This window comes from Apis florea, unplaced genomic scaffold (assembly GCF_048593485.1).
Source record: "Apis florea isolate Af1SG1 unplaced genomic scaffold, ASM4859348v1 contig_2201_pilon, whole genome shotgun sequence".
In the NCBI taxonomy this organism is placed as follows: domain Eukaryota; kingdom Metazoa; phylum Arthropoda; class Insecta; order Hymenoptera; family Apidae; genus Apis; species Apis florea.
In genome coordinates, this window is record NW_028256542.1 from 507,451 (window position 1) to 535,164 (window position 27,714).

The following is a 27,714-nucleotide window of genomic DNA, read 5'->3' on the forward strand; positions in this document are numbered from 1 at the left end:
GAATATTAGACAAATTGCAGTTTCCCGCCAGGAAATTAAGCAATGATAATGTAGAGTTGGTAACCATGTCAGTAATATATATTGCTTTGCATCTTATAATCATTGATCGTTTCTTTTCAAGAAGTTTAACATATTTTTTTAATAATATCATTTTTAAATCTTTATGCAAAAAATTATTCTAATATTAACATAAAATATAATCTTTTTACATTTTTCTTTAAGTGACAATAAACATGACAACAGCATTGTATCTAGAACATTATTTAGACAGTAAGTATTCAATTTTTCTTGCTAAAAAAAATAAAGGAAATTATATTTTTTTACATTTATATTAAATGTAGAATTAATTCAAATTATATTATTTAATAAATACAGTAATAATGAAAGACTCAACATTCTGTAATACCATTCTAATTCTTATTCTAATACTGTTTATAAAATATTTTCTGCTAATCTAATTTCATTTTACCAGGTTTGGAACATCTACCTATTGAATTACAAAGAAATTTCACTTTAATGCGAGATCTTGATGCTAGAGCACAAGGATTAATGAAAGATATAGATAAATTAGCAGATGATTATTTAAAAAATGTAAAGAAAGAATCCCCAGAAAAGAAAAAGGAACAATTGACTCATATTCAAAATTTGTTTAATAAAGCAAAGGAATATGGTGATGATAAAGTTCAATTAGCAATACAAACATATGAATTAGTTGATAAACATATTAGGAGATTAGATTCTGATTTGGCTAGATTTGAAGCTGAAATACAAGATAAAGCTTTAAATAGTAGTAGGGCACAAGAAGAGAATAATGCTAGTAAAAAGGGTAGGAAAAAATTAAAAGAAAAAGAAAAACGAAAGAAAGGTGCTGCAGGTACTAACAGTGAAGATGAATCAAAAACAGCTAGAAAAAAACAGAAAAAAGGTAAAATTAATTACTATTATATTTTTTGATTCATCTATGTTTTTAAAAAAAATTATTTATATTAAATATATTTTTTTAGGAGGATCTGTTGCTTCTGCTTCATCAGCTGGAGCTGTAGGAAGTGGTGCTCAAGTAGACTCTACTGCACTTGGTCATCCAGCAGATGTTTTAGATATGCCAGTTGATCCTAATGAACCAACTTATTGCCTATGTCATCAAGTTTCTTATGGGGAAATGATAGGTTGTGATAATCCAGATGTAAGTGAATATTATTTATTTTAAATTTATTTAAATATTTGTAATTTTTAATATTCTCTGTTAATATAGTGTCCTATAGAGTGGTTCCATTTTGCATGTGTTGGATTAACTACAAAACCTAAAGGAAAATGGTATTGTCCAAAATGTACACAAGATAGAAAAAAGAAGTAAGTTTTATGAAATGAAACAATATTGATTTATTTTAAAATAAAAAAAAATTCATGCACTATTACTAAAATTATAATACAATATTTTTCATGGTTTAACATGAAAATGAGCTGATTTGTATAAAGATAAACAAATAGGAAATTTGTAAAAAAAAAAAAAAAAAAAAAAGTATATAGAATCAGTCACAAAAATATTCAGTAAGAAATTTAATATTTTAGTATTTTGAAAAATCTGATTTTAATGAAAATTTTTATGTATATAAAGCATAATAGATTATATGTAGAATAATTTATTTTTCAACAGAAAATTTTCTTGAGTATATCAAAACAATCCTCAAATTTTTATTATTTTTACTTGTTTTATATACAATTTCAATTGAAAATTTTTAATAAAGCAGAACTTAAATATTTTATAGTTTAATATTTCGTAATCTATTATAAAATTATGTTTAAAAAACGAATAATATTGAAATTTTAAGGATTGATTTTATATCCTCAAAATAATATTCTATTAATAAAAAAATTGCTCCATATATAATCCATTATTATTTTATATATATATATATATATGTATATATATATATATATATATATATATATATATATATATATATATATATATACATATATACAGTGCTTCATATAAAACATTATTATTATTATTGATTTTGATGATGTAATTTATTAGTAATTTAAACTTCACAAGATGTATTAATATTATTGCGACTGATTGTATATTATTCATATAATTAATATATATATGTATATAAAAAAAGTATATTAAAAAATTGGATTTACATTACAACTAATATTGCTAGGAAAAATTATTCTTAAAATATTTACTTCTTTTTGAAAAAAGAAAAAAAATTAAATATTTTATTTTAAAAGTAATTTACATTTCTTATTATAATTTTTATTAAAAATAATTAAATATTAGATTTAATAATATTTATGTCAGCAATATAAGATGTAATGAAAATGCAGTAAATTAATAGCTTATCACAGAAAAAAAAATCGAGTATGATTATTATTGTCTTTCTATTATTTCTTTTAGATAAAAGTAGTAATTTATTATAAATTAACAAAAATTCATTTTTGAATATCTGTGATTTGCTCAATTGAAATATAATATCTTATTCTACATAATTATTGTATTAAAATAGAAAAAATATTGCTGTTTTTTATATTTTATAAATGTAAATGAATATATATATATATAGTAAATTTTTTTTATGTATATATATCATATATACACATGTATGTATGTATACTATACATATATAAAGAGAAAAATATATTTAATTTACAAAAATCAAATTTTTAATTTCTATTTATATTTTTAATTCTATTTTAAACATATATATAAAAAATAATTATAAATATGTTTAACTTATATATTATAAAAAATAAGTATTAATGAAATAATATATTTTAATATAATAATATTCGAAGTATTTCATGTGTTTATTATTATTCATTCTTTAATTAACTTATAAAAATTATGAAACATACTATTATTTAGATTACATTACTATAATCATATATAAATAAAATATTTATAAGTACTTACCAACATATTTAGTTGGTTAAATATAAATATATAACATGAAATAATGACTAGAAGATCAAATATATATAAAAAAAAAGAAAAAGAGAATTTTAATTGCTATGGAATGCCAGATTGTAAATTGCAACATTGACTAGGTGGAACTGTCCAATTATATTGATAACTCATACGATTTCTTATTTCTTTTATACACAATGCTCCAGATGCTTGATAATATTCATACATATTTTTCATATTTTCAATAGTCTGTTTATGCATAACTATATATTGATTAGAACATCCACGTGATCTATATTCTGTATCAAATCGTACATCATGTTTTCTTTCAATATTTGCCAAAGGTGCTATCCAAACTCCAACAGATACATCTTCTGCTTTGTATAATCTAAAAATATATTTAATAATAGAAAATATATATTATATAATATTTCAATACTAATTAAATTTTATATTTTCAAAATCTTACTTGAAAATATCTGCATTTGTTGCAATAAATTTTACCAAATTATAAGATAAAACATATCCTCCTCCAAGTGCATAAGGAAGATAATAATCACACAATATCCAATCTATCTCTTTCCATGGTCCACTTCTTTTAACTTGTGCCTTTCCATTAAAAAAACCCCAATATAATTCTTTTTTTGTTCCTTTATTTTCCCATTTATCTAACTCTCTTAAAATTTTATGTATCAAAACAAATGTATCATCATCACATTTCATTAAGAAATCAAATTCATAATATTCATAAGTTTCCTTGAATGCATATAAAACTTTTTTTGTTAAAGTTCCATATGAATCTGGTAGCCTTGATAATAAAAGTAAATCATTAAATTTTTGTTTTTCAGAATGTAAAGTTTCTCTTTGCTCTGGCAATATATCTAAAGTTCCTATTACAAAAAAATGTTTGACTGAGGCTTGTTTTTGTGCCAACCATGTTTTTCTAATAGTTGCTCTTCGTTCTAAGTTATCAGGACTGGAAAGTATAAGTATTATAAATCTAATTTTTATTTTATTTTTTGCTTCTTGTTCATTAGAAGAACACTTTGTAGAAGGTAAATAATGTACACATAATAAAATAATCAACAATATGATTAACAAAATTGGAATATTTAATTTTATGTGAAATTTTTTCTTAATCATCATGAATAAACTTTTCGATGAAGATTTTAATGGTAAAAGTGTCACAGAATCCATATTTGCGTAAATGCGTTTTTATTCACATTCTTAACCTCTCTAATGTTATCTTTATATATATAAAATTTGATATTTTTTCAAATACTTATTTCTTAAATTTTAATAGAATATATTATTTAATCATTTTAAAATCATTTTAAAATTTGTGATTTCTTTTTATAATATAATGTAAAATTTAAATGAAGTTTATAAAAAAAATCGCCAGAACTAGTTGATATAGAAAAACCTAACTTTCTTAACAAGGAAATCAGCTGTTAAAATCTATTAAATAAGTACTAGATATAAAAATTATCTCTACTATTATTATAAAAAATTTTAAATATAAAGATAAATTTTTAATAAAATTAAAAAAATTATTGAATGTGTTATAATTATAAATCACACGTAAAATATTAAATAATATTTCTTTATTTTTTCCAAAAATTAATTTAAATCTAAAGCATTTATAAAAAGTATATAATTATTATATTTATCGCATAAATTTTATTTAAATTATGAATTCGATTTTTAAATATATAAAATTTTATATTCAATATTATTTCTTATTGAACTAAATATCCTGTTAATAAATAACCTCCTGTATCACTACTTAAAATATCAGGATGTGTTCGATCAGATAATACTTGATATGAGCGTAAGAAATTAGAAAAAAGTCTTAGATTAATAACATTTTGTTTTTGTTTTAACATCATATAAGTCTCTTGTAATGATTCTCGATACATATGATAAATTACAAATGGTCTAGATGCTCCTAAAAATGGTAGAAGAGCAATAATGATATTTAAAGGATGTTCTTTAGCAACAATAACTAATCCCCGAGCTTTAGAATTTGTAACAAGTTCTACTGCATGTTGCGTTTCCAATAACCATTTTGGTTTCTTTGCAGGCGTTACTTCTGCAAATTTGCATTCATTACATTCATTTAATTTGCGTTTTAAATTACTATCTATGCTATGATCAATCATTTCATTTGATTCATTAACATTTTCCGAATTTCGTTCTTTAATATTTTCTTCTTTTATTCGCGAAATTTTATTATTGATGTGATTTTCATTATTATTTTTACTTTCATCTTCTTTTATTTTATTTAACAAATCATTATGTTTTAAATTACATTTTTTTGAAATGTTATTTAAAACAGCATTTTCACCTTGATAATATAGTCTTAAAAAACTGTAAATATTAACATTAATTAATCTTGTTAATTGTTCTGTAGAAAAATTCATGGCATGAATAAGAGCAGCTTGAGGAACATTTCCAGGATGCAAATTGATCAAATATCCTTTTGTATTTGAACCTATTCTATTTAACATTGCAGCAGCTGGCAAGCCATGTGACCCACTATCATATAATATATATAATCCATCTGATTGAACATCACTATATGACAATAATTGCGACAAAGAATCCATTCTTAAATTTCCAATTTTATTATGATCTAGCTTAAAATATATATCATGCAATGAACTTATATTTGGTTTCCATATTGTTATATATCTAAAATATTTCTTTTCCTTCTTTTTCAAATATTTTTCTTGAGAATATTCTGTTCTATCTAAGAAAGACTTATTATTCTCAATCAGGCTGCTTACTATTTCTTTACTACTTTTACCCGATTCTTGAAGTTGAAATATTTCTTCTTTAGAAAGTTTTTGTGACTTACCATCATCAACTATAGAACGATTATCAGTACCACTTGGTAATTCATTTAATAAATCATTTAATGATTCTGTTTCTAATACCTCTTTTAAAAAATATGTTCGTTTTTTGTCTTTCATTGGTATCATTTCAAAAGTGGTCCAAAAACGTTTTCCAATAATTTCATGCATTTGTACTAAATCTTTTCCCAACATTAAAGTGCCATCAATAGTTACTTTATAAATTTTTTTGAAATTTAATTTTTTTACTATTACATATTTTCCTATAGTAATTATATTATCTTCGTTTTCACACATATTTATTAATTTTCTCTTTTGTTTGATTTGATAATTCTTCTTAAAAAATACTATAACTTCGAGTATTCTTCGAATTAAATTTGTTTAAATTTCCTATAATAAATTTATGATATTTTATTTTGATGAAATTTTACAATTTCTATTTTAAAATACAGTCACAAATGAATTTGAGATACGACTTGATCTAACCTAAACACATGAGTGTTAATCAACACGACATTGAAGACACACGCGTATCACCTGTTATTAGAGGTTATTAATGTAATGCTAAGAAGAAAATAATAAAGATTTTATTCTCTTTTTTCTTTATTATATTTATTATACGTTTTATTGTGTTTCTAAAACTATTAAAACAAACATTATTTAATTTTGATATATAAATAATTTTTCCTTTCATATTTTAATTATATTATTATTACATGTGTTTTGTAATAGGTGAAGAATGTACCCTTATAAAGAATTTCAAGCAATTGTGCTTGCTGCAGGAGGAGGATCTCGTATGACTGAACTTACTCGAGGTCAATATAAATGTTTATTACCAATTGGAAATATACCAATGATTTGGTATCCTCTTCAATTATTAGAACGGGCTGGCTTTAAAGAAGCTATTGTTATTATATCTGAATATATGGAACACAATATCTCATTAACGTTATGTGATTTAAATCTTAAAATTAAGACAGATATTGTTGTTGTCAAAAATGCAGAAGATATGGGAACAGCAGATTCTATTAGACTTATTCATGAAAAAATTCATACAGATTTTGTAGTGATTTCTTGTGATTTAATCACTGATATTGATATATGTGAAATTTTAAACCTTTATAGAAAACATAATGCTAGTATTACAGCATTAATGTTGCCTGTTCCTAAAGTACCAGATGATTTTATAACTCCAGGTCCAAAAAACAAACAAAAGCCTGAAACTGATTTAATTGGTATCTGTAATGAAACTGGTCGTTTAATTTTCTTAGCATCTGCATCAGATTTCGAAGAAACAATAAAAATTACACAGACATTACTCAAAAAACATCCAAGTTTTACTATGCATTCAAAATTAATGGATTCCCATTTATATGTTATTAATAAATGGGTTTTAGATTTTCTTGTACACAATAAGTTAGTAGAACTAAATAGAATTAAAAAAGATTTTAATAATACAACTTTTTAATTTTTTAATAATGAACTATTTTTTTTTTTTTTAGAAATTTTACTACATTAAAAGGAGAACTTCTTCCGTATATCGTTAGCAAACAATTTTCGAAACCTCCCAAACAATGTCTAGATGATAAAAATACTTCTATAGTACAAATGAATTTAAAGGAAGATGTTTATCGTTTTGCAATTGAAAAACCACTTGATGAATTAATTAGAAAAATGTCAGCATTCAATGATCATAATACTGATATAGAAGATGCATATCACGGAGATATAATACGATGTTACGCTTATATTGGTAACGGAAAATTTGGTTTGAGAACAAATACTATACAGATGTATCATTTTGCTAATACTAAGGTGAAATTAATAACAATTTATTTTATATATAAATAATTTTATTTTAAATATTTCATTGATTATTAAAATTTTATATATTATTATAGATTATATTATTATATTATTATAGATATCAGAATGGTGGAATGAAGATAATGATGGACAATCATTACCAAATATTGCAACTACAGCAATAATACGCAGCACACAAATGCAAGATTGTCGTATAAATAATAATTCATTTATTGATGATAAAACATCTATTAAAAATACTCATATTGGACAAAACGTAACTATTGAATCAAAGACTAGAATATCTCAAAGTGTTTTAATGGAAGCTGTAACAATCAGGCAACGGTATTATTTAAATAATTTAACTGTGTTTATTTATAATACTTCTTAATTATAAAAAGAATATATGCTATCTATAAATATTTTTTTACAGATGCATAATACATAATTGCATATTGTGCAATGGTTGTTTTATTGAAGAGGGCAGTGAATTGAAAGATTGTATAATTGGTCCTATGCATGTTGTAACATCTGGTAGTCAATATTCTCGTGAAGTACTTACTGATTCAAATGACCTAATAGTAATTTAATTATTCACAAATATTAAATATATTATTAAATATATTATTCATTTTAGTATGAATTAATTTGTTTTTATAAGAGTTTGCAAAAGTTATAATTAAAATTATGCTATTTGGAAATAAAAGTAAAATAATATAAAACGCATTTTTATAATATAATTATATAAAACAAAAAATAATTTTTGTAATAAGAATTATTTTTGGAATGAGAACCTCTGTTTTCGTTAGTATGGACGAAGGAACATAAGGTTTTGGAACAACTAACCATCTCTTTTATGTTACTTCTTCATGCAATATGGTAAGTGCATTCTAATATTTTAAAATCTAAATATTATAAAGCAATCGTAAAAATTATTTGTTTGAAAAATATTTAAAACTTTTTTTTATTGTATGTAAAAATAATTTAAAATTATAGTTTTGCTATAAATATTTGAAATAAATGTGTTATTAATATGAAATGACAATTGAGGTTATATGATATTTCTGAGATTGAATAATAGATTTATTTCGATTTAAAAATTGCTTATTACTTTATTAGAAAAATCAATATTTTCAATGAAGTTATCGAAAATTATAATTATATATAAAAATATAAATTTCTAATACTCAATATATGTAATAATTCAATCGTTTATATTCTTTTTTGAATGTTTATAAAATTGGAGTTTTAAATTCTGAGATAATTTTAATAATATATGATTAAAAATTTATATTATAATAATATATTTAATTATAATTAAAAATTTTATAATTTTAAATTAAATTAATATTTATAGACGAAGGGTACATCGAGCTTTGGTAAGCGACGAAATAAAACACATACTTTGTGTAGACGATGTGGTCGCAGTTCATACCATATTCAAAAATCACAATGCGCTCAATGTGGATATCCTCAGAAGAAAATGCGATCGTGTAAGATTTTTAAAATTATATTTTCTACAACTTTTTTTTAAAATTATTTTTCATTGTTAAAAGAGTAAAACAAAGAATTTAAAAAAATGACTTTTTGAACTCAATATACGTATTTAATGTAAAATATAATTGTATTTTAAAAATATTAATCATAAATTTCTGAAAAAATAGTTTATCATATTATCTTAATTTATAGATAATTGGTCTGTGAAAGCTAAAAGAAGGAAGACTACAGGAACTGGTCGTATGCGTTATTTAAAGATTGTACGTCGTAAATTCAAGTAAGTTTAAATATAAACTTATAATAAATAGTGGAAAAATTAAATATTGATTTTCAAATAAACAATCAAAACTTTTTCTATTATTATTTTTTATATCATTTTTTTCAGGAATGGATTTAGGGAAGGTTTACCAAAACCTAAATCAGTTCAAACTAAATAATTTTAATTTTTACTATTGTATTATATATCTATAAAAATTTGACATTTAATAAATAACTTAAAAAGTCTGAATGCCTATTATATGTTTTAAATTAAGTTTTTTTTAAAGTAAAATAGTATTAAAAATAATATTTTTATGAGAATTTGATCATGAATTAGTGAATCTCATTGTGATTAAGTAACAGATCATTTATATTATTTATATTTTTAGCAAACAAAAATCGAAAAAAAAATGTTTAAATAAGTAAAAAGTGAATGGTGGGGGCATTACTTACTGCGCAAACGCGGCACAACTTTCGATTACATTCTGTCTTATAAAAACTACAGTTTCGCAAATTTCTATTCAGTAACGCGTAGATTTATGTTGCAAAGTGATAATATCTGTTTTTAAAATCTAATATATATATATATTATTATTCTTTAATTAATTCAAACGGTATATTATCATATCATGTTCAGACCACAATTTTATCTTCAGAAAAAACGAATAAAAATTTAGCAAAATTAATATTTTAAATAAAATATAGAAAGAAAAATATTCTTAAGATAAAAAACATATATATTTGAAAAATTATAAATCAATAATAAGAAATTTATTAGATGATTTATTAATAAGAATTATTTAATAGATTATAGAAATATTTTAAATTCAATGACTGTTTGGAGGAAATTGTTCGGTAAGCGTTATAAATATTTGATATATTAAATTTAACTTAAAATTTCTTAAAATTGTGTTAATAATTGAATTAAGTTCAAATTGTATTGATAATTAAAGAGTCTAGATAAAGATATAAAAATTATAGGTAAATATCTTCTAGTCACAAACACTGTGAGCTGTGGCTTAATGATGGCAGTAGCAGATATTATTCAACAACGTAATGAATATTTAAAAAAATATAAATATTTACCAAATAGAACTTATGTAATGGCAGCATCTCCAGATATAGAACAAAAATTTCATAATTTAAAGATTTCTGATATTTATATGCACGATTATGTGCGAACTAAAAACATGATGATTGTGGGCCTATTTCAAGGTCCCTTTCATCATTGGTTCTATATGATTTTGGAAAAGATATTGCCCGGAAAAAATGCTGCATCCGTTATTAAAAAAACTTGTCTAGATCAAACTATTGCCAGCCCAATTTGTCTAGGAATATTTTTTATTGGCCTTGGCCTTTTAGAACATCATAACATGAAAGAGATTCATGAAGAGATGAAAATGAAATTATACGACACGTGGAAGGTACATATTTAGTTTTCCCGAACTATTATTACTCTTTCTAGTAATATATTTAAATATGTAATTATAGTTTTCCTTTCATCCTACTTATGTTCAGGTTGATTGCTGTTTTTGGCCTCCAACACAATGTGTAAATTTTTTCTTCATACCGCTTCGCTATAGAGTATTATATACTAATTTTATGACAATGATTTATGACATTTTTCTGTCATATATGAAATATGTAAGTTTTTTTTTAATTTTTTCATAATAATACTTTCGATAATACGATATAATTTAATATATTATATTTATTATTTTCTCTAATTCTCTGATTTTCTTTGTAGGACGTGCAGTATTAATAATAAACATTTCAAAACTAGTCTATTGTACAAATTATAATTTTTTTAGATGATTTTCCATATTTTATAATATACATATTTTTAAATATAAATACCACCGAATAATATATAATATAACATTCAATGTATAATAATGTATAATGTATAAATTCAATGAAAAAAATGTTATCACAAAAAATAAAAAAATTTTTGTTTTTATACAAAAAAAATCGTTTATAATTTTTAAACCTTATTATTGTTTATTAATTGGAATTAAATAACAATTTTCTAGTATTTATTAATTGAAAATTAAATGATACGTTATTATATTTCAATATATTTATTTTATTATCGAGATTTACTATAATATTAGAAGTTTCGAAATTTTGATCCTTTAGGTTTATTTTTTAAGTCCAAACAATGTTTATCAATATTTGTCAATGTGCAAATAAGTCTGATGCATCTTGTAGGAATATTTATTCCTTATCGCCCGTAACAATAGTCCATCGGATGCAACATATTTATTAGAGTGACAGTGTTTATTTGTCATTTGGCGACAATGGGATTACCAAGCCTTCTAAGCCGTCAGTCGCCAGTGAACAAACACCGATTATTGATGTGTAAATATTAATAATAAACCAAGCTAACAATAAATATGACTGCTATATAGATATCGATGCATTTTCCAAAATTATATTACAATAGAATGTAAATAAATATTAAAGAATATATAAAGTATACACAGGACATATATACATTGTATACATGGAATATAAAAGATATACATGTAGAAAAAGAAAAGATTTTAGTTTTTAAATAAATATCAACGCTTTTTATTAAAATAATAAGAAAATTCAATTCAATGAATAATTTTTATACATATTTTATTTCTTTTATGTAATAATTTCTATTAACTTGTAATCAATAATATAAATTAGGTAATACTGACAATTATATACAAAATTTTTCTTAATAATAACGTGATTGATTAAATAGTTTCTGATATAAATTTTCGGTAAAAATTTTAACAATTTGTAATAATTATAATAATATATAATAATAGTAAATAATTAAATTCAATTGAATCAAAATATAATTTATAATGATAATGGACCAACTGATTGTTTATATATTATTTATAATAGAAATTGCATTGATTCATTATATCGATTTTTATTAATTTATAAACAAATTATATATTCATAAAAGTTTATAATTAAACAAATACATTAAATAAATTAAATGTATTTTATTTTATATAAAAATACGAAAATAAATGCATTTTTTTAAAATAACTATATAGATTTAATAAATATTTAAAATTGTTTAAGCTACAGTTGTAGATTTATATTTTAATAAAAATATCAAAACAGATAACAAAAAGATATTAAAACATTTATATAAGAAACGAAAATTGAATAATATTCATTTATAATCATCCTTGGTTAAATTGTTTGCGAAATGGAGGGAGATCCAATATTCGAGCAGTACCAAGAAGCATTAAAGCTGTAAAAATTTTATAAAAAAAATGAATAAAGTTATATAAATTTAAGTAAATAAATAAAGTAAAATTACATTTAATATTAATAAATTTTAAAAGTATATTTTTGCGTATAAAATTTTAACCTTAAAATTTTAAGTATTTAAAACCAATTTATTCTATTAAAATTAAAATTAAAATAAATTTATAAAAATAATAAATAATATTATTTCTAGTTCATTATTAAATGATTTTTAATAATAATATTTTAAAAAGTCATTTAATTTTATTAGCGTATAAAAATAGAATATTAATACTTCAAAAAAATCTACGTTAAAATTTATGTATAAAAATAGAAAAAAAAAATACATTACCGCTTCCAATTGAATACATAATAGTTTTTCCAATCTTTTTCTGAAATTTTTTTGAATGATACGCAACATATAAACCAGAACCAATAAGACCACAACCACTGAAAATTCTACAACCTAAACAATCACGATTTCGATTGTTAATTATATTTCTCACTGTAGATATTTCTTGCATTTTTCACTTTATATAATTATACAATAAAATATTAAAATCTATATGATGAAACTTCTTCAAAAGAATAAGCCTAATTTTATATAGGTTATGTTTAAACTGACATTTTTGTTCATAATAGATCGAAATAAATCGAACTCGATTTACCATATAAATTTTTGAAATAGTATGTTAGAAGATAAACTATTGTTTATATTTAGATAATGAAAATTATGAAAAATTATTTTTTATTATAATTTTATATACAAAATACAGAATGAATTTTTATATTTAAATAATATTTAAATAAATTAACTTATAATTTTTTTTTCCTAAGAAGGAAATAATTAATATAGAAATTTATTAAACTTAATGATATGTTAAAGGAATAAAAATTTAGTAAATTAATTATTACATATACTTATTTAAGTATAATCTTATTTATTTTTTAATCAAATTTGAGTATACAAAATTTAAATCAGTCAATTTTCCTACAATTTTAATGATATTGAATTTTTTATTTTTTATTTATGAAAGAGAAAAAAAAAAGAATAAATAAAATCTGGTTTATTGTAAAAATTGTAAGAATTTTGACAATTTTCATTATTTTCTTTTTCTAATTATTCAATAAGTTTTTTTGCTTTGAAAAAGCGCCTTAAGTAAAGAACTTGCCAAATTGAGAGTCCTAGAAGCCAACACATGGAGAATATACTAAAATACAATACTCGAGTATTTGTTGCTTCTGAAAATTGAATAAAAATCAATCTATTACTTAATAAAATTTGTTATGTTTATTTTTATATAAATTATATTTTATATTTATTATTTAATTTTTATAATTTTCTATTACCATTTGTATCTCTCATTTCTTCTTCGTTCTTTCGCATTCGAGCAAAATCTTGGACAATAGCTTCAGATAAGTCTTCAAGACGTTTCAATTCAACTTCAGAAGGTTTAAGTTTTGCTGCTTCACCAATCTTAAATAAAAATATGTAGATGATATTATTATTATTTTAAAATTTAGAAATTAAAATCATTAATTGAAATCATTTAGATTATATATTGATTATGTTATTAATTGTAAAATGTGGAAAATTTATCTTTCGTGTTAATATATTTATCATAAATAATATGCAACTTTTATTTATGTATGCAAAATAATTTTTAAATGCGTGAACTCTTTATTCTTATAATTTTTTAAACTTTCTATTAATTCATGTTAAAATTCATGTTATTACAAGCCACATTAATAAAACCTTACTACCATACTTTTACTACCAATTGTATTAATATGAGATATTTGTAAAACAAAGAAAAAACATAAAATATTGTGAGATTATTCTTAAAATCAACTTAAGAAAATAGATCTTAATAATCCATAAAATAAATTGAAAAATGGAAGAAAGAAAATAAATATAACTTGTTTTTATTAATATTATGTTTTAAATTATTTTAAAAAATTTAATATTTTTGTAACAAGATTAGAGATTATCAATTTTTATTAACATTCAATAGATATTTTGTTAAAATTGAAATAAATTTGATAGATAAAAATTATGAATTTAAAATATAAAAATTATTTAAAAATTAAATTTGTTAAAATTTGTAAAAATAATTTGAAATTTGAAATATATAAATAATAAAATCATTTAAAGAACTTACTCCTTCATAATTCTTTGCTTCGATTCCACGTTTTGTAATTAAATAAATTTCTTGTTTAATCTGTTTAATATCTAAAAAACATATTTAATTAAAAAACATTTTTTAATTAAGATAAAAATTTTAAATAAATTATTATTAAATAAATATATTTATTAAATAAATTATTAAATAAATATAATTTTGTTTATAGTGCATACTGCCTGAAAAAGACGGTTGTATGGCATGTGCCATAAAACAAATCTCAAATGTATCATAAGTTTCTGTGACAAATGAAAATTTCAATATCTTTCCATGGGGAATATCATCCTTTTTTGAAAGAATATCTCCTTTTGAATCTTTTACCTATTAAATTAAGTATAAAAAGATAATTAATATATGATATATGAATATATGCAATATATAAATATTAGTAATTCTCATTATAATTTGTTAATAAAATTTATTAAAAAGTCGAAAATTTTATTTTAAATAATTGAAAAACAATATAAAGTACCATATGTGAAAAGTTAACCTAATCTAATCTTAACCTTAATAGATTATATTTATTTCATTTCAAACATAAATACTATAAAAAATTGGTGAAACTTACAACATATTCAGTTTTAACGGCTGATGCTAAAGAGACTTCATATTCTCCAGCAAGTAAAACATTTGCTTGAACTTCTTCTTTTAAACATTTCATTGAATTCGGTTCAAGGTAAAATCGTATACTATGTACATACGCGAGCAACATTACGAAAATGAATATTATAATTCGCATTTTTCATAAAACTATATTAATTAACTTTAATAAAAATTTGTAGCAATACTTAATATAAATGATAAACCATCAATATATTGATGAGTTGGCAGCCATTAAGTATTTCAAACAATTTGTGATTCGTGATATGACAAAAACATGAAAAATACTATACTAATTATTCAAAATATTACCATAGACAAAGCTCAGAATAGATTATTATTTTATAAGATTTTATGCTGTTTTTATACTGAATTATCTATACAAGAAATCAAAAGTATAACTATGTATGCAGACTAGATACATATCTTATTTATGTTCTTAGATTTACCATAGATAAGATATAATATAGACTTAGTTAGTATAGACTTAATTTAATATATTTTCTAATTCATATTTTAGGATTTCTTTTAACATTTTCGTATTATTTTCAACGTTATTGATTTATTCAGAATAAAATCGCAGTAAAAATAATGATGAAAAATTAAAATTAGATTTTAATATAAAATTAAAAAAAAGAAATAATTATAAATAAGAACAAATATTCTATTATATTTTGTAAATGTATACCAAGTACTGTATTTTACATATTACGAGAGCATTCTCTTAAAGATTATAAAGTCGAATTTTCACAAAGAAAAAATTAAAAATTAAAATATATTATAATTTTGAAAGAGAAATGATGATAATACATTTAATTAACATATCTTGCTTAAAGTAAATATAAATAAAACAACAACTATAAAATAGAAATAGTTCAAAAATTAGACATTATTTCTAAAATACCAGATTTAAGTATAAAAACAAAAAGGAAGAGAATAAAAATAAAGTAAGAAGTGAGCAATAGCATCATTTTTTGAAAATTTATTAAAATTTTGAAAATTTATGAATATTTTTTAAAAATATTTAAGAAATAATGTAATTTTTACTTTATTTCTATCTTTCTTTTATTATTTGTTCTCTTTATACATATAATAGTTTAAATATTTTTATATATTATATATTTTATATATATAATATATATTTTATATATTTATACATTTTTTTATAGTATTTTAAATATAATTTACAATTTTATATATATAATAGTTTTTACATTTTTTAAATACTTTATAATAATTTTATATAAATGTCATAATGATTAATTAAATAAAATTATTTTTAATTAAAATAAGATTCTTTTCTTCAAACGCGGCTTTATTTGTTTCATTTAAAACTTATTGATAAGAACGCCATTTGTAAACGATATCGAATGAATTAAATTCAAAGTTTACAAACGGCGCCAGGAATGACCGTTATTTGTAATGCTATGTGAATTAGATATACCATTTTAATTTATCATTTTTTTTAATTTATTTCATAAGTAATTGTTTTTCAATATTTATTTATCATAAGGCAGAATAACATAAATGTGATACGATAATAATTCATTAAATTTTTTCACATTGTTTTAACATATCGATTATTTGAAAACGATATTTATTTGAAAATGACAACCTCACTGGAAGATATTTTAGAAAAACAGTGTGAAAAATTACAAGATCTTAAAACTGCGACAATATTTATTAAAAGTAAGATTATATTTTAATTTTTAAATTATTTTATCAAAACAATTTTAGCATTTTGTTAGAAAATACATATAATTTTTTATATTTTATATTCAGGTAAAAATGCAATTAAAGAAGAATTCCTTAAAATGCGCATAGTACTTTCACAAATGTGTAATGGTATTGAACAGATAAGGAAAAAATTAGTTGATATGAGAAAACAAAATAATCAATGTAGAGTATGTTTCTTAATTTATAAATATATATAAATATATTCTTTAATTAATATTTTTCAAAATATTTTATTACTATTTCTAAAAATCAATCTGTTATAATTAAATTTTAATGAGAAAACTGAAAATTTTAGGAATTATTGTCATTCATTGAAACTTTGGATAAAAGAATCATTCATATGGAAAAAAATATTCCACATGAATTAATTCGTGACTATAATAAAATTGAAAATTCTTTATCAATGAAAAGTATATGCAAGAAAGAGCTTATACAAAAATCACCTATAATAATAAGAAATAAGAATGTAGAAAAAGAAAAGACTCCAATAAAAGATTGTAAAAAAATATTATTTAACGAACTTGAAGTTTGTCCTACGATATCTTTGATAAGTGAAGATGAGTTCAATAAAGTTCCAAAATATATTATTGGAAGACAATCTTTAGAAACTGTAAATGATTTCATAAATACTATTAATCACATTTTAAAAACAAAATATACATTTTTATCATTGGGAAAAGCTCATGCAAGAAAGCAAGGAGATTTAAATCTTTATTTGCACTATAAAAAACAAGAATTAGATTTATGTAATGATTCTGGTAAGATTTTTTTTTTCATATATTTATATATTTCATATATTTTATTTAAAAAAATATAAAAATTATGTTTCAGAATACATATATTTCTTTACTGGTGAAGATTATGAAAAACAAATGAAGTCTAAATTAAATAAAATAAAATTAAATCTAATAACAGTTTTACGACATTGCAAAAGATTAAGAGAACATAGGATAAAAAACGACTTGCGATATGTAATATTAACAAAAAAATAATTGCTTAAGTTTTAAATTAAGTAATAAAATAAAAAGATTGCATAATAAATTGTTTCATTGTACAAAGAAGTTAAACATATAATTTTATATATTTTTTTTTATAAGTTTTATAATAATTTAAATGATACATATTTTTATGTGTAATCAATACTATTGTAAAATATATTTCTATTATTCCATCTCTTGTTGCTATTTTATTTTTTAAATTTTATATAATATTTTATTTGTAACAATTTTAAAAATTGTTACAAAATTTATATTTGAAATGTTAAATAAAGAAAAAAATAAATTTTTAATGTTAAACTCAAAAAATTTTTTGAGATTCGCTTTTGTTTTGGTCGTCGTGACAGCATGTTTACCGGAAACTAAAGATTAGACTTCCTATCGAATTGTTTCGACGATACAAAGACTCAAGTTTAGTTTGCCATGAAAGAATTCTTCCCTTTTCATTTCCAAGGAACGAGGTAATCTGCTCTGAAATACTTTCGATAATACACTATACTTGCGAAGACAAGACTAACTGAAACTATCATTTTTTTTTCTAATTATTTAATAGTAATCTTATGGCGTAACAATAATTTTTAATAACAATAATTTATTTGAACTAGAAGATTGTAATATAACTGTTAAATTTTAAAAATGTGATATTTAAAAGATTATATTTAGAGATCAATTTATTAAAAAAAAACGATTTAAAAAATAAAAATAACTTTTTATATGGTATATGAAGAAATAGAAAAAATTATAAATAATAAAAATATTTTAATTTTTATATACTTTTATATAAAAAAAAATATTGTTATAGAACTATATCATATTTGATATGATATTTCAAATAGTTTAAATGAAAATTAATTCATTATTTAATTTTCCACTTTTGATATTTTTTTAAAAAAAACATAGTTATTAACTTTCTAGATAAAAAGAATTGGTAGATATCTAATATGAACTGTGGAAAAACGGAATCAATTAGCACGTTGAGCGAACATGAAGATGATCTCGATGAATTTGAAGGATCAATTATTTGGTCCCAAGAGGAACCACTTTCATCAAATGAAATTTTAGAATTAACTCCAGATCCTGAAAAACAAAATCAATTAAAATCTTTATGCCGTTTATGCGCGGGAGAAACTTTACACCCGATTTATATTTACTCCGAATTCGGTGAATCCTTGAGACTTTTGCATAAAATAAATACATGTTTAAGTATTAAGGTAATTATTTGTTGAATCTTTTTGTAATGTAAATTATATAAATATATTATAAGTAAATTATAAATAAATTAGAAAGATTTAATTAGCACGATATTTCGATAACTACGTTAATCTTTTAATAAACTAAGTATTATATTTTAGTAAGTAAAAGAAATTTTTTTTTTATTAATTGAAATTTTTTGTTATATATATATATTTTTAAAATAATAAATATTATTAAATATGAACATTATGATTTTTTCATAGGTAAAGAAAACAGATCCTCTTCCAAAACAACTTTGTCCAACTTGTGTTGAAAAGATAACTTGGTGTAATGAATTTGATATTCAATGTATAAGAGCTGAAGAAACTCTTTTTGAAATTTTAAAACAAAAACATTCTTTCAATAATACTAAAAATGATTGTCAGGAAAATTCTCAGGAAAATATAGATTCTTGTCCATTATGCATTGAAGGACGAATGAGAATTTATGAAGAGGATAAAGAAACCAAAAAAGATGTTGAATTGTATGATAGTGATATTGTTCTTGAGAGTAGTGATGAGGAACAAATTCCAAATGAAATTAAAATTGATGAAGAACCAGAAAATGAATCCATAACATTATTCTGTTTGGGTACTAAACAAAAATATTTGAAATGTGGAGCTTGTATGAATTTATATCATACAAAAGAAACTTTGGATGAGCACAAATGCAAACCTAATTTACAATGTACTTCTAAACCTTATAAATGTGATATTTGCTTTGCAACTTTTACATTTGAAGAACGGTTACAATTTCATCAACATTTTCATAAAGATGCAAAAGCATTATATTGTGAAATTTGCAAAATTACGTTTGGAAAGGAATTAAAATTGTTTTATCATTATAAAAGGTATTAATTATAGAATAGTTATAAGAAACCTATGACTTATGAGTTTATTTATTTTATTCACAGATATCATTGTAAAGATGGTAGAGTATCCTGCTTACAATGTGGAAAATTATTTGAAAATCAAGAAGGATTAAAAAAACATATTTGTGTGGATGGAAAAACAAGACCACATGTATGTGAAGTTTGTTCTAAAGGATTCTGTGATGGTTATACTTTGAAACGTCACATAGTAACTCATCTTCCAGAAAAACCATATAAATGTCCAGAATGTTCTAAAAGCTTCACACAAAAATCAAGATTGAATAAACATATAGCTGGGCATAGTATTATTTTTGAAAACAGTCAAACTATTTGGAGGTAATGTATTTCTTATAATGTATTTCTTATTCTCTTCTTTATCATAACTTATTTTTTATAATTTAAGATGCATTTGTTGTGGTGAAACATTTGGAAGTTGTGAATCTGCAGATGAGCACTGTAAAAAACATGAAGATAAAATTAGTCTTATAGAAGAAATGCAAGTGTTAAAGTTATATCATTGTGAATTTTGCAGCAGTCACTTTGCAGATATGGACCATTTAAAAAGTCATAGAGAATCACATGTTATTGAAAAACCATATTCTTGCAATCATTGCAATTCTATATTTAAATCTTTCGCAGAGGCTGTTCTTCATTGGAAAGAACATCCAAGAATATTCAAAGTTTTAGTAGTGTTTTTGTGTGAAATATGCAACAGAGATGTTAAAGAATTATCTTTGCTTTATAAGCATAAACAAAAAAGACATCAACCAGTACCTAGAAAATCAGAAAAGGGTAAAGAAAAGTTCATTTGCGAACTTTGTGGAAGTATCTTTATAAGTATTGAAGATTTTCAAGAACATGGAAAATACAGATGCTCTAAATTCCCATGTGATATTTGTGGCAGTCTTTTACCAACAGCAAATTCTTTGAATGCGCATAAAAGAAGACACAGTGGGCTACGACCGTATATATAATTTTTTTTATTTTAGGTTATGTCAAATTTTCCAACTTTCATAATTTTTTTATTCTATAGGTATGTTTGTAATATTTGCGGTAAAAGTTATACTCAATCCAGTCATATGTGGACTCATAAAAGATTCCATATGGGTGTAAAACCTTATGCCTGTGAATATTGTGACCAGCGATTCACAATAAAGCCAGATCTAGCTGATCATACTAGAAAGAAACATACAAGAGAACGACCATTCAAATGTGATGTTTGTAACAAAGCATTTTTAACTGGTTCTGTATTTTATCAACATAGACTAATACATAGAGGAGATCGCAGATATAAGTGTCATTATTGTGAAAAAGCATTTACTAGGACAGAAGCTTTAAATAATCACATAAAAATTCATACTGGTGAAAAACCACATGCTTGTGATGTTTGTGGAAGATGTTTCAGACAGAAAGGAGATATGAGAAAACATAGACGAACACAACATATTGCTAAACAAGATGCAAAATAGGTTAAGAATTAAAACAATTATTAAATAATTTAATTTAAATATTTTGTTGTAATTTTTCGTTGTAATTAATAATTTTCATACATGATGTTATGTTATGGTTAATAAAATGTAAATAAAAGCATAATGATAATGACACGTCATACTTTTAAAAAATTATAAATAATGAATTTTTTAAAAAAAATGTTATTATTTTAAGGTTATGAGAATATTAAATTTATAAGATAGAGTGAAAAACATTATTAAATAATGATATTATAAAATGTTCTAAATTTGTATTTCTTTAAAAATAGGCGCGATGACAAGCATAAACAGGTGCGCAGATGCAACTCGTACAGAACAGGTGATACGACTGATGTCTCGTGATTCGTATGAGAGAACCTTACGGTTCTAATGAGTTACGATTGATATAGATAAAGATTGCATACATATAAAGATTGATTTTAATAAAATTGAAATGATGACGAACTACAGATAAAGTTATTTCTTAAGGTGCTTCACGTACCTGATATTTTCTTCGTAAGTCCATGTTCAATCACATTTTTAATTTTGATTCAAATATTCATTGATTCTGTCAACTTAGATATTGTGGTAAAATAGAATATACAATCAATTAAATTTGATCAATGTTTCTTTAAAATATTTTATTTAATAATCTTATTCGTCAATGACACATACTTAACCTAATTAAATTTGACATATGTATATTATCGTAGATATAAAGTTTATATATTTTTTTAAAAATAGTGTAGTTACATTTCAAAAAAAATAATATTGATAATTTTTTTATTACGAGGATGGAAATAAAGAAAAGAAGTCTAAATTTTATTTTATTATTATTATTACATTAAAAAATAAATATTTACGTTAAAAAATAAATTTGTAATTTTAATTTACAAATTATACAAATATAAATAATTTTTTAGGATCCCAATGAAGAATGGCATTTCCTCCGCTAGTTAGTTCTACACCTCCTCCTTTAGATACTTTTGGAGATTCTGAAGAAGATGAATTTGGTGATTTTACAACTGGAGGCATAGATGGTAATTATAACACTTCTTGTAGGATATCTTTGTCTTATGTGTTAATATTTACATTATAGGGTTATCTGTGTCATCAGATTCACCACATAAACTTATTACACCAATTCAAACACCTTTAACATCACAAAATACGTCACCAAAACTAAATGGTATTCCAGAAAATTCTAAAAATTCACAAACAATTATTCCAATTGTTCCAAAACAAATAATTACAGAAGATCTTCTAATTCTTGAAAAAATTAATGATACTGTAAATAATATCAAACTTAAAACAGAAGTTGAAAATTTTGATGAAATAATAGAAGATAATAGTAAAAGAAACTTGGAAAATGTAAACAATAATAATAAGGAAGTTATAGAAAGTAAGGTTTCTAATGGAATTCATTTATCTAATGAAAGCAATAATTTTAGAGAAAGCGAACAAGAAACTTCTCTCAATAAAAATTTAGAAAATGTAGAACCTTTATCTCTAGATTTAGAAGATCCGAGTATTGCTCCTGACATAATACAGTCAATAGATGATGATTTTTATAATTATGAACAGTTTGTGGTTTCAAAAAATTGGATCCCTAAGAGTGATCCATCTATTTCAAAAACTGATTACTTTAAATTCCAAGATACTTTGAGTAATGTAAATAATTTGAATAAAGATTTTAATACAGAAATTAAAGAAGACTCAAATTTGAATTTAGAAAATATTATTGAAAAGTCAATATTGGAAGATAAATGTGTACAAAATATAAATATACCCAACAAAATAGATGATTTTACATTTGAAGTTGATAATTCAAAATTTACAAATATTGATGATTCAAAAAATGAGTTTTCTCAGAGTAATCAAATAGAAAATGAAATTGCTAAAAATCTTCAGTTTTCTGAAAATAAAGATATTAAAATTGAAAATGATTTTTTATCTTCTACATCACTGCCAGATATTTCTAAGTGTTCTAATGAAGAATTTGGTAACTTCAAATATGATTCTATATTGGAATCCTCTATTACTATGAACCAGGAATTTTCAGAAAATATAGTAGAAATTAATGAAAAAAAAGAAGAAATGCTAGTTCAAAATGATGATTTTGGTGATTTTACTAATTTTTCTGAACATACACAATTTAAAGAACTCAATCAAGCAAATGTATCTGATATAAAAGATGATGATGATGATTTTGGAGATTTTAATGATTTTGAAACAGCATTTGAACAATCTATAGTAGAGCAATCACAAATCAATATAAGAGACTCAATTTGTCGAATAGAAAATAAAAGTGTGAGTTTTTTTCATTTTATTTTCTTTATTTTTCATCTAATTAAATATCAAAGATTATTATAAATTTTTTTTAGGCTGCTAACAAAATAGAAGACATAATAACTACAATGTTCTCTGTAGAATTGGAACAATGTGAAATTGAAATACAGTCATTGATAAATAAGACAGATAAAGTTTGGGAAAGTATAAAAAATGTTGAGGAAACAAATGCTTTGACATATCAATGGGCAAATAGTTCCAGTAATAATATACTTTTGAATTCTCTTGGTATTGATTCTCGCAATATTGTAAGTAACATTTATTTACATATATTAATTCATCAATTGAATGTTAAATATAAATATTTATAGTTATTTGGGCCGAGATGGAATCCCAATGTTCCAAGATTTGCTGCAAATCTTGGTTTTACTCCATTAGAACCAATCAAAGCTACAATTGATTCTCAACCAGTTGCTTTGTCAAATACCAATAAAATTCCAGCTTCAAATAATTCAGAAGTAAGTTTCAAAATGTAATAGTATTTGGATAAATGGATTTTGTATTAATATTTTCTGAAATCAATTCTTACAAAATTAATATGAATCGTTGAAATTTTTATATTATATCAGTTTAAACTTAACAATTTTCCCATGAAATCTTAATTTTCTATCCTCATTAATTATGAGTAATCCCATTTTAATTTATTTAAAGAATACTGTATCAATAATGCACAGTTGATCATAATTAATAATGATATAATTTCATTAGGAAGTACCTGCAGCTCAATTCGATTGGAATAGTTCTGGGCTTATTAATCCTTTAGAAGCTAGTAAGTATTTTGGGCAGTATATGTTTATATAAATATATCACAATTTCATTTATATTAAAAATTTAAATATTAGATATTTTATTACGTATTTTCTCTATGTTATTATATTTTAATTTTAAAATACTTCAGTGCTTATTTTAGTGTATACGCTTTTGCAATTATTTTATTTATTATGTGCTAATTGCTGGGAATATTCTTTGATAAATCGTGTAATCTAGGTGGTGGGTTATCTGCTCTTCTACCTCTGGACTTTTTATGTCCTTTTGATCCTCTATTAACATCCCACAACTCCACCAATTCTGAATCCTATCGTCGACCGAGTAGCGCAAGGAATCCTATTAATCATCGTAAGTTTTAGGCTTGTATTTTTATTGTGTGTCTTGTAATTAGAAATATTAGTTTTCTTTATTGCATGTCTTTATCGTCATTATCTTTCTGTATTTGAAATCAAAAAAATGTTTTATCAAAAAAATGTTTTATAAAACGACAGATATCCCAGAAATAAATATAAATCGAGAACGATGTAATTCAGCATCAAAAGTGGAAATGATAGATTCTTTGGAAAGCGAAATTGCAAAATTACAAAAACGTCCACAATCTTCAAAAATGATCGAGCCTTTGCCAACTTCTCGTGCATCAGAATGGAAGAAAAAAACTGAATTCGATATAGGACATAAACAAAAGAATATTCAAAGAAATATTTCATTGGAGAAACAATCAATGGAAAAGCAATTTTTATCAACAATCGAGAAACAATATATGTCTGAAAAACAATTTGCACCAATTGAAAAACAGTTTCTATCAAGTGATAAGCAATATTTATCTTCTGATAAATCAATTTTAGGAGACATTTATCGCGGAAAGTTTGCGAATAAGAGATCTGGATCTGAGCACGTGGTTATGGATAGATTTGGTCGAGTAATGCCAATTCAGTCAGAAACAGCAAGAGTATTAAATCATTTACCAGATCTTTCATTTCTCAGCGCTAGAACTTTAATGCTCGATCGGGAAAATAAGCAGATTGCTTGTGAAATGAATATTATAAATCGTAAAATGCCTGGCTGAGTAACGTCGGTCTGAGCGCGAGTTTGAAAGGTCAGAACATTCAATAGATCTCTTTCTATCCTGTGGACAAAATTATAAGATGTAGAAATGAAGGAGAAAAAACGTTCCGTTAACCTTTCAAACCCACGCTTGGGCCGATCTTTAATCCTAATCTATTTCCTCTTGAAGAAAGAAAAAAAAAACATAATGACTGATGAAGTATTCTATACTCTTTATTCAGGAAAACAAAGAGATTCAATATAGAATATATATGCGAAATGATGAATATCTATTTCCTGTTCATAAGAACATAATACAGATAACACAGATTTTCTATCATTTTTGCATAATAAGATGTCGTAGAAAATTTGTACTTACATATATATTTTGTTCACGAAATGGAGTCATGATATTTTATTATTTAAGATATAAAATTAAAATTTTTAATAATTTCCAGATTTTCAGACGCTTTGAAATATTAATAACGAAAACATCACTTTTAATATGTGATATGTACTTTTCTTATGATAATTATTATTTCATGTTAGTTTAGATATGGATATTTTCCAATCTTATTTTCTATTCTTAAATATGGACCAATTTTAGTTTAAAATAATATCAAACAATATAGTCAAGTAATATGATATTTAATTTTTACTTATATTTTTAATCATATTTCTAAATATTAAAAAATTCATGTTATTATATGACAAAATTAATTTATGAATATTATAATTTATTAGTTAATAATTAAACTTTGCATTCTTATTTTTATTTCTAATGATTTTATTTAATTTTGTTTCTTAATTAAAGTTTATTGACACAATTTATTTTTTTAATTAATTAATATTATGTTTGTAAAGTTCATAAGCATAATGTACTTAATCTTTTATATAAATTGACTCTGTTCCGTGAACAGACATAAAAATATGCAAATTAGTGGTGCAGCCAGATGGATATATTATGAATTAATCTTATATTACTATATCAAAAAAGATTTATTATTAAAAAAAATATTTTTAAATAATTAAATAAATTTAATTTTTAAATCATTTTTTTTTTTTTTAGTTATCTTATGTTTCATATTAATAATAATTCTATGTTATATCTTACATATCTTTTCTTATTTTGTAAAAACGTACATATTTTTTGCTTGATATAAAAAAAGAATAATCGCGAATATAATTAAAGGAAGATATAAAAATTAACTGAACAATTATCTTATTTTTATAATTATATTTTTTTTTCAATAAATTTGAAACTGGCCGTACCACAATCGTAAATAGTCAGTGATTTCGAATGTTTAATATTCGAATTAAGATATAGCACTGATAATATAATAACATTCGAAGGGAATTGGGAAAAATAAAAAATACTTGGCGTTCGAAAGTGACTTAACAAATAATAATAAGATATTGCAAGTAAATATAAAAGTATTTGTGAGAAATTCAAATGAGGAAGCTTATACCTTTGACATTTGATAATTATTTTTTTGTAGATTGAATGTTCTTATTATAATATAATAATTTTAAGTTCGACTAAATATTCTATTGTGAACAAGAAGAGAATTTATCTTGAATAAAAAATTTGAAAAAAATTAAAATGATTATAGGAAGCAATGTATAATAGATATATATTTTATTTATAATCTTATTAAAATATTACCTTAAAATGTCTAAGGTATTAAGCAAATAATATATTTAAATTATACAAACGTAAAAATGTTATTAATTTTATTAGTTGTATTCTAATATTGTATTACAGATATTATGATTACTTTATTTGTTATAAACATTATTTCAATTATTATCTAATATGATTGTTTTACATTCTTCAATTCTTCAACCTTTTTTAGATATAATATTCTATTTTTTTTTAATAATTATGAAAT

The 27,714-nt window shown here is 22.3% G+C and overlaps 11 protein-coding genes and 2 long non-coding RNA genes across 19 annotated transcripts; 7 read left to right on the plus strand and 6 right to left on the minus strand.

The window, feature by feature from the left end:
* Positions 1-47: 47 nt before the first annotated feature.
* Ing5 (inhibitor of growth protein 5) lies at positions 48-4,110 on the plus strand. Of its 2 annotated transcripts, XM_086917371.1 has the most exons (5): positions 48-270; positions 473-925; positions 1,005-1,183; positions 1,253-1,350; positions 3,763-4,110. In XM_086917371.1, the coding sequence occupies exons 1-5, from the start codon at positions 234-236 to the stop codon at positions 3,767-3,769; spliced, it is 774 nt and encodes a 257-aa protein (XP_086773497.1). In that variant the 5' UTR covers positions 48-233; the 3' UTR covers positions 3,770-4,110. The 2 variants fall into 2 exon arrangements, with proteins under 2 accessions (XP_086773497.1, XP_012340452.1); XM_012484998.3 differs by lacking the exon at positions 3,763-4,110 and having other exon boundaries at positions 62-270; positions 1,253-2,667.
* On the minus strand, positions 2,796-4,342 carry beta3GalTII (beta-1,3-galactosyltransferase 6). The gene is made up of 2 exons (XM_003692581.4): positions 3,384-4,342; positions 2,796-3,302 (listed from the first exon to the last, which is right to left on the minus strand). The coding sequence occupies exons 1-2, from the start codon at positions 4,109-4,111 to the stop codon at positions 3,017-3,019; spliced, it is 1,014 nt and encodes a 337-aa protein (XP_003692629.1). The 5' UTR covers positions 4,112-4,342; the 3' UTR covers positions 2,796-3,016.
* Positions 3,858-8,297, plus strand: eIF2Bgamma (eukaryotic translation initiation factor 2B subunit gamma). Of its 4 annotated transcripts, none has more exons than XM_012484962.3 (5): positions 3,858-3,969; positions 6,502-7,185; positions 7,272-7,584; positions 7,694-7,920; positions 8,009-8,297. In XM_012484962.3, the coding sequence occupies exons 2-5, from the start codon at positions 6,509-6,511 to the stop codon at positions 8,163-8,165; spliced, it is 1,374 nt and encodes a 457-aa protein (XP_012340416.1). In that variant the 5' UTR covers positions 3,858-3,969; positions 6,502-6,508; the 3' UTR covers positions 8,166-8,297. The 4 variants fall into 4 exon arrangements, with proteins under 4 accessions (XP_012340416.1, XP_086773496.1, XP_012340415.1 ...); XM_086917370.1 differs by lacking the exon at positions 3,858-3,969 and adding an exon at positions 4,360-4,383; XM_012484961.3 differs by lacking the exon at positions 3,858-3,969 and adding an exon at positions 6,157-6,327.
* On the minus strand, positions 4,502-6,066 carry Trmt6 (tRNA methyltransferase 6 non-catalytic subunit). The gene has a single exon (XM_012484960.3). It carries the CDS (start codon positions 6,064-6,066, stop codon positions 4,654-4,656), a length of 1,413 nt encoding a protein of 470 aa, XP_012340414.2. The 3' UTR covers positions 4,502-4,653.
* On the plus strand, positions 8,085-9,576 carry RpL37-1 (ribosomal protein L37-1). Its single transcript, XM_003692582.4, has 4 exons — positions 8,085-8,454; positions 8,933-9,068; positions 9,265-9,349; positions 9,458-9,576. Exons 1-4 carry the CDS (start codon positions 8,452-8,454, stop codon positions 9,507-9,509), a joined length of 276 nt encoding a protein of 91 aa, XP_003692630.1. The 5' UTR covers positions 8,085-8,451; the 3' UTR covers positions 9,510-9,576.
* Positions 9,577-9,721: 145 nt separating this feature from the next.
* LOC100871375 (mpv17-like protein 2) lies at positions 9,722-11,301 on the plus strand. Of its 2 annotated transcripts, XM_031915684.2 has the most exons (4): positions 9,722-10,185; positions 10,312-10,754; positions 10,849-10,974; positions 11,078-11,301. In XM_031915684.2, the coding sequence occupies exons 1-4, from the start codon at positions 10,161-10,163 to the stop codon at positions 11,090-11,092; spliced, it is 609 nt and encodes a 202-aa protein (XP_031771544.1). In that variant the 5' UTR covers positions 9,722-10,160; the 3' UTR covers positions 11,093-11,301. The 2 variants fall into 2 exon arrangements, with proteins under 2 accessions (XP_031771544.1, XP_086773498.1); XM_086917372.1 differs by lacking the exon at positions 11,078-11,301 and having other exon boundaries at positions 10,849-11,001.
* A 1,004-nt stretch (positions 11,302-12,305) lies between these two features.
* Positions 12,306-13,290, minus strand: LOC100864785 (uncharacterized). Its single transcript, XM_003692577.3, has 2 exons — positions 12,926-13,290; positions 12,306-12,577 (listed from the first exon to the last, which is right to left on the minus strand). The coding sequence occupies exons 1-2, from the start codon at positions 13,095-13,097 to the stop codon at positions 12,507-12,509; spliced, it is 243 nt and encodes an 80-aa protein (XP_003692625.1). The 5' UTR covers positions 13,098-13,290; the 3' UTR covers positions 12,306-12,506.
* A 207-nt stretch (positions 13,291-13,497) lies between these two features.
* bai (transmembrane emp24 domain-containing protein bai) lies at positions 13,498-16,066 on the minus strand. Its single transcript, XM_003692576.3, has 5 exons — positions 15,325-16,066; positions 14,933-15,077; positions 14,736-14,806; positions 13,924-14,050; positions 13,498-13,815 (listed from the first exon to the last, which is right to left on the minus strand). The coding sequence occupies exons 1-5, from the start codon at positions 15,493-15,495 to the stop codon at positions 13,694-13,696; spliced, it is 636 nt and encodes a 211-aa protein (XP_003692624.1). The 5' UTR covers positions 15,496-16,066; the 3' UTR covers positions 13,498-13,693.
* Positions 16,067-16,678: 612 nt separating this feature from the next.
* Positions 16,679-18,264, plus strand: LOC100864548 (SKA complex subunit 1). Its single transcript, XM_003692575.4, has 4 exons — positions 16,679-17,045; positions 17,139-17,260; positions 17,389-17,851; positions 17,925-18,264. The coding sequence occupies exons 1-4, from the start codon at positions 16,964-16,966 to the stop codon at positions 18,083-18,085; spliced, it is 828 nt and encodes a 275-aa protein (XP_003692623.3). The 5' UTR covers positions 16,679-16,963; the 3' UTR covers positions 18,086-18,264.
* Positions 18,156-19,419, minus strand: LOC147658505 (uncharacterized). Its single transcript, XR_015295133.1, has 2 exons — positions 19,240-19,419; positions 18,156-19,165 (listed from the first exon to the last, which is right to left on the minus strand). It is a non-coding gene; the product is annotated as an uncharacterized LOC147658505 (long non-coding RNA).
* On the plus strand, positions 19,030-21,791 carry LOC100864426 (uncharacterized). Its single transcript, XM_031915685.2, has 5 exons — positions 19,030-19,299; positions 19,546-20,171; positions 20,235-20,528; positions 20,596-21,156; positions 21,226-21,791. The coding sequence occupies exons 1-5, from the start codon at positions 19,030-19,032 to the stop codon at positions 21,659-21,661; spliced, it is 2,187 nt and encodes a 728-aa protein (XP_031771545.1). The 3' UTR covers positions 21,662-21,791.
* On the minus strand, positions 20,202-22,360 carry LOC147658506 (uncharacterized). Its single transcript, XR_015295132.1, has 4 exons — positions 22,164-22,360; positions 21,105-21,368; positions 20,747-20,966; positions 20,202-20,646 (listed from the first exon to the last, which is right to left on the minus strand). It is a non-coding gene; the product is annotated as an uncharacterized LOC147658506 (long non-coding RNA).
* On the plus strand, positions 21,968-27,637 carry Afti (aftiphilin). Of its 2 annotated transcripts, XM_003692573.4 has the most exons (8): positions 21,968-22,177; positions 22,585-22,701; positions 22,761-23,971; positions 24,046-24,258; positions 24,322-24,468; positions 24,719-24,779; positions 24,998-25,126; positions 25,270-27,637. In XM_003692573.4, the coding sequence occupies exons 2-8, from the start codon at positions 22,599-22,601 to the stop codon at positions 25,842-25,844; spliced, it is 2,439 nt and encodes an 812-aa protein (XP_003692621.2). In that variant the 5' UTR covers positions 21,968-22,177; positions 22,585-22,598; the 3' UTR covers positions 25,845-27,637. The 2 variants fall into 2 exon arrangements, with proteins under 2 accessions (XP_003692621.2, XP_012340363.2); XM_012484909.2 differs by lacking the exon at positions 24,998-25,126.
* Positions 27,638-27,714: the final 77 nt, after the last annotated feature.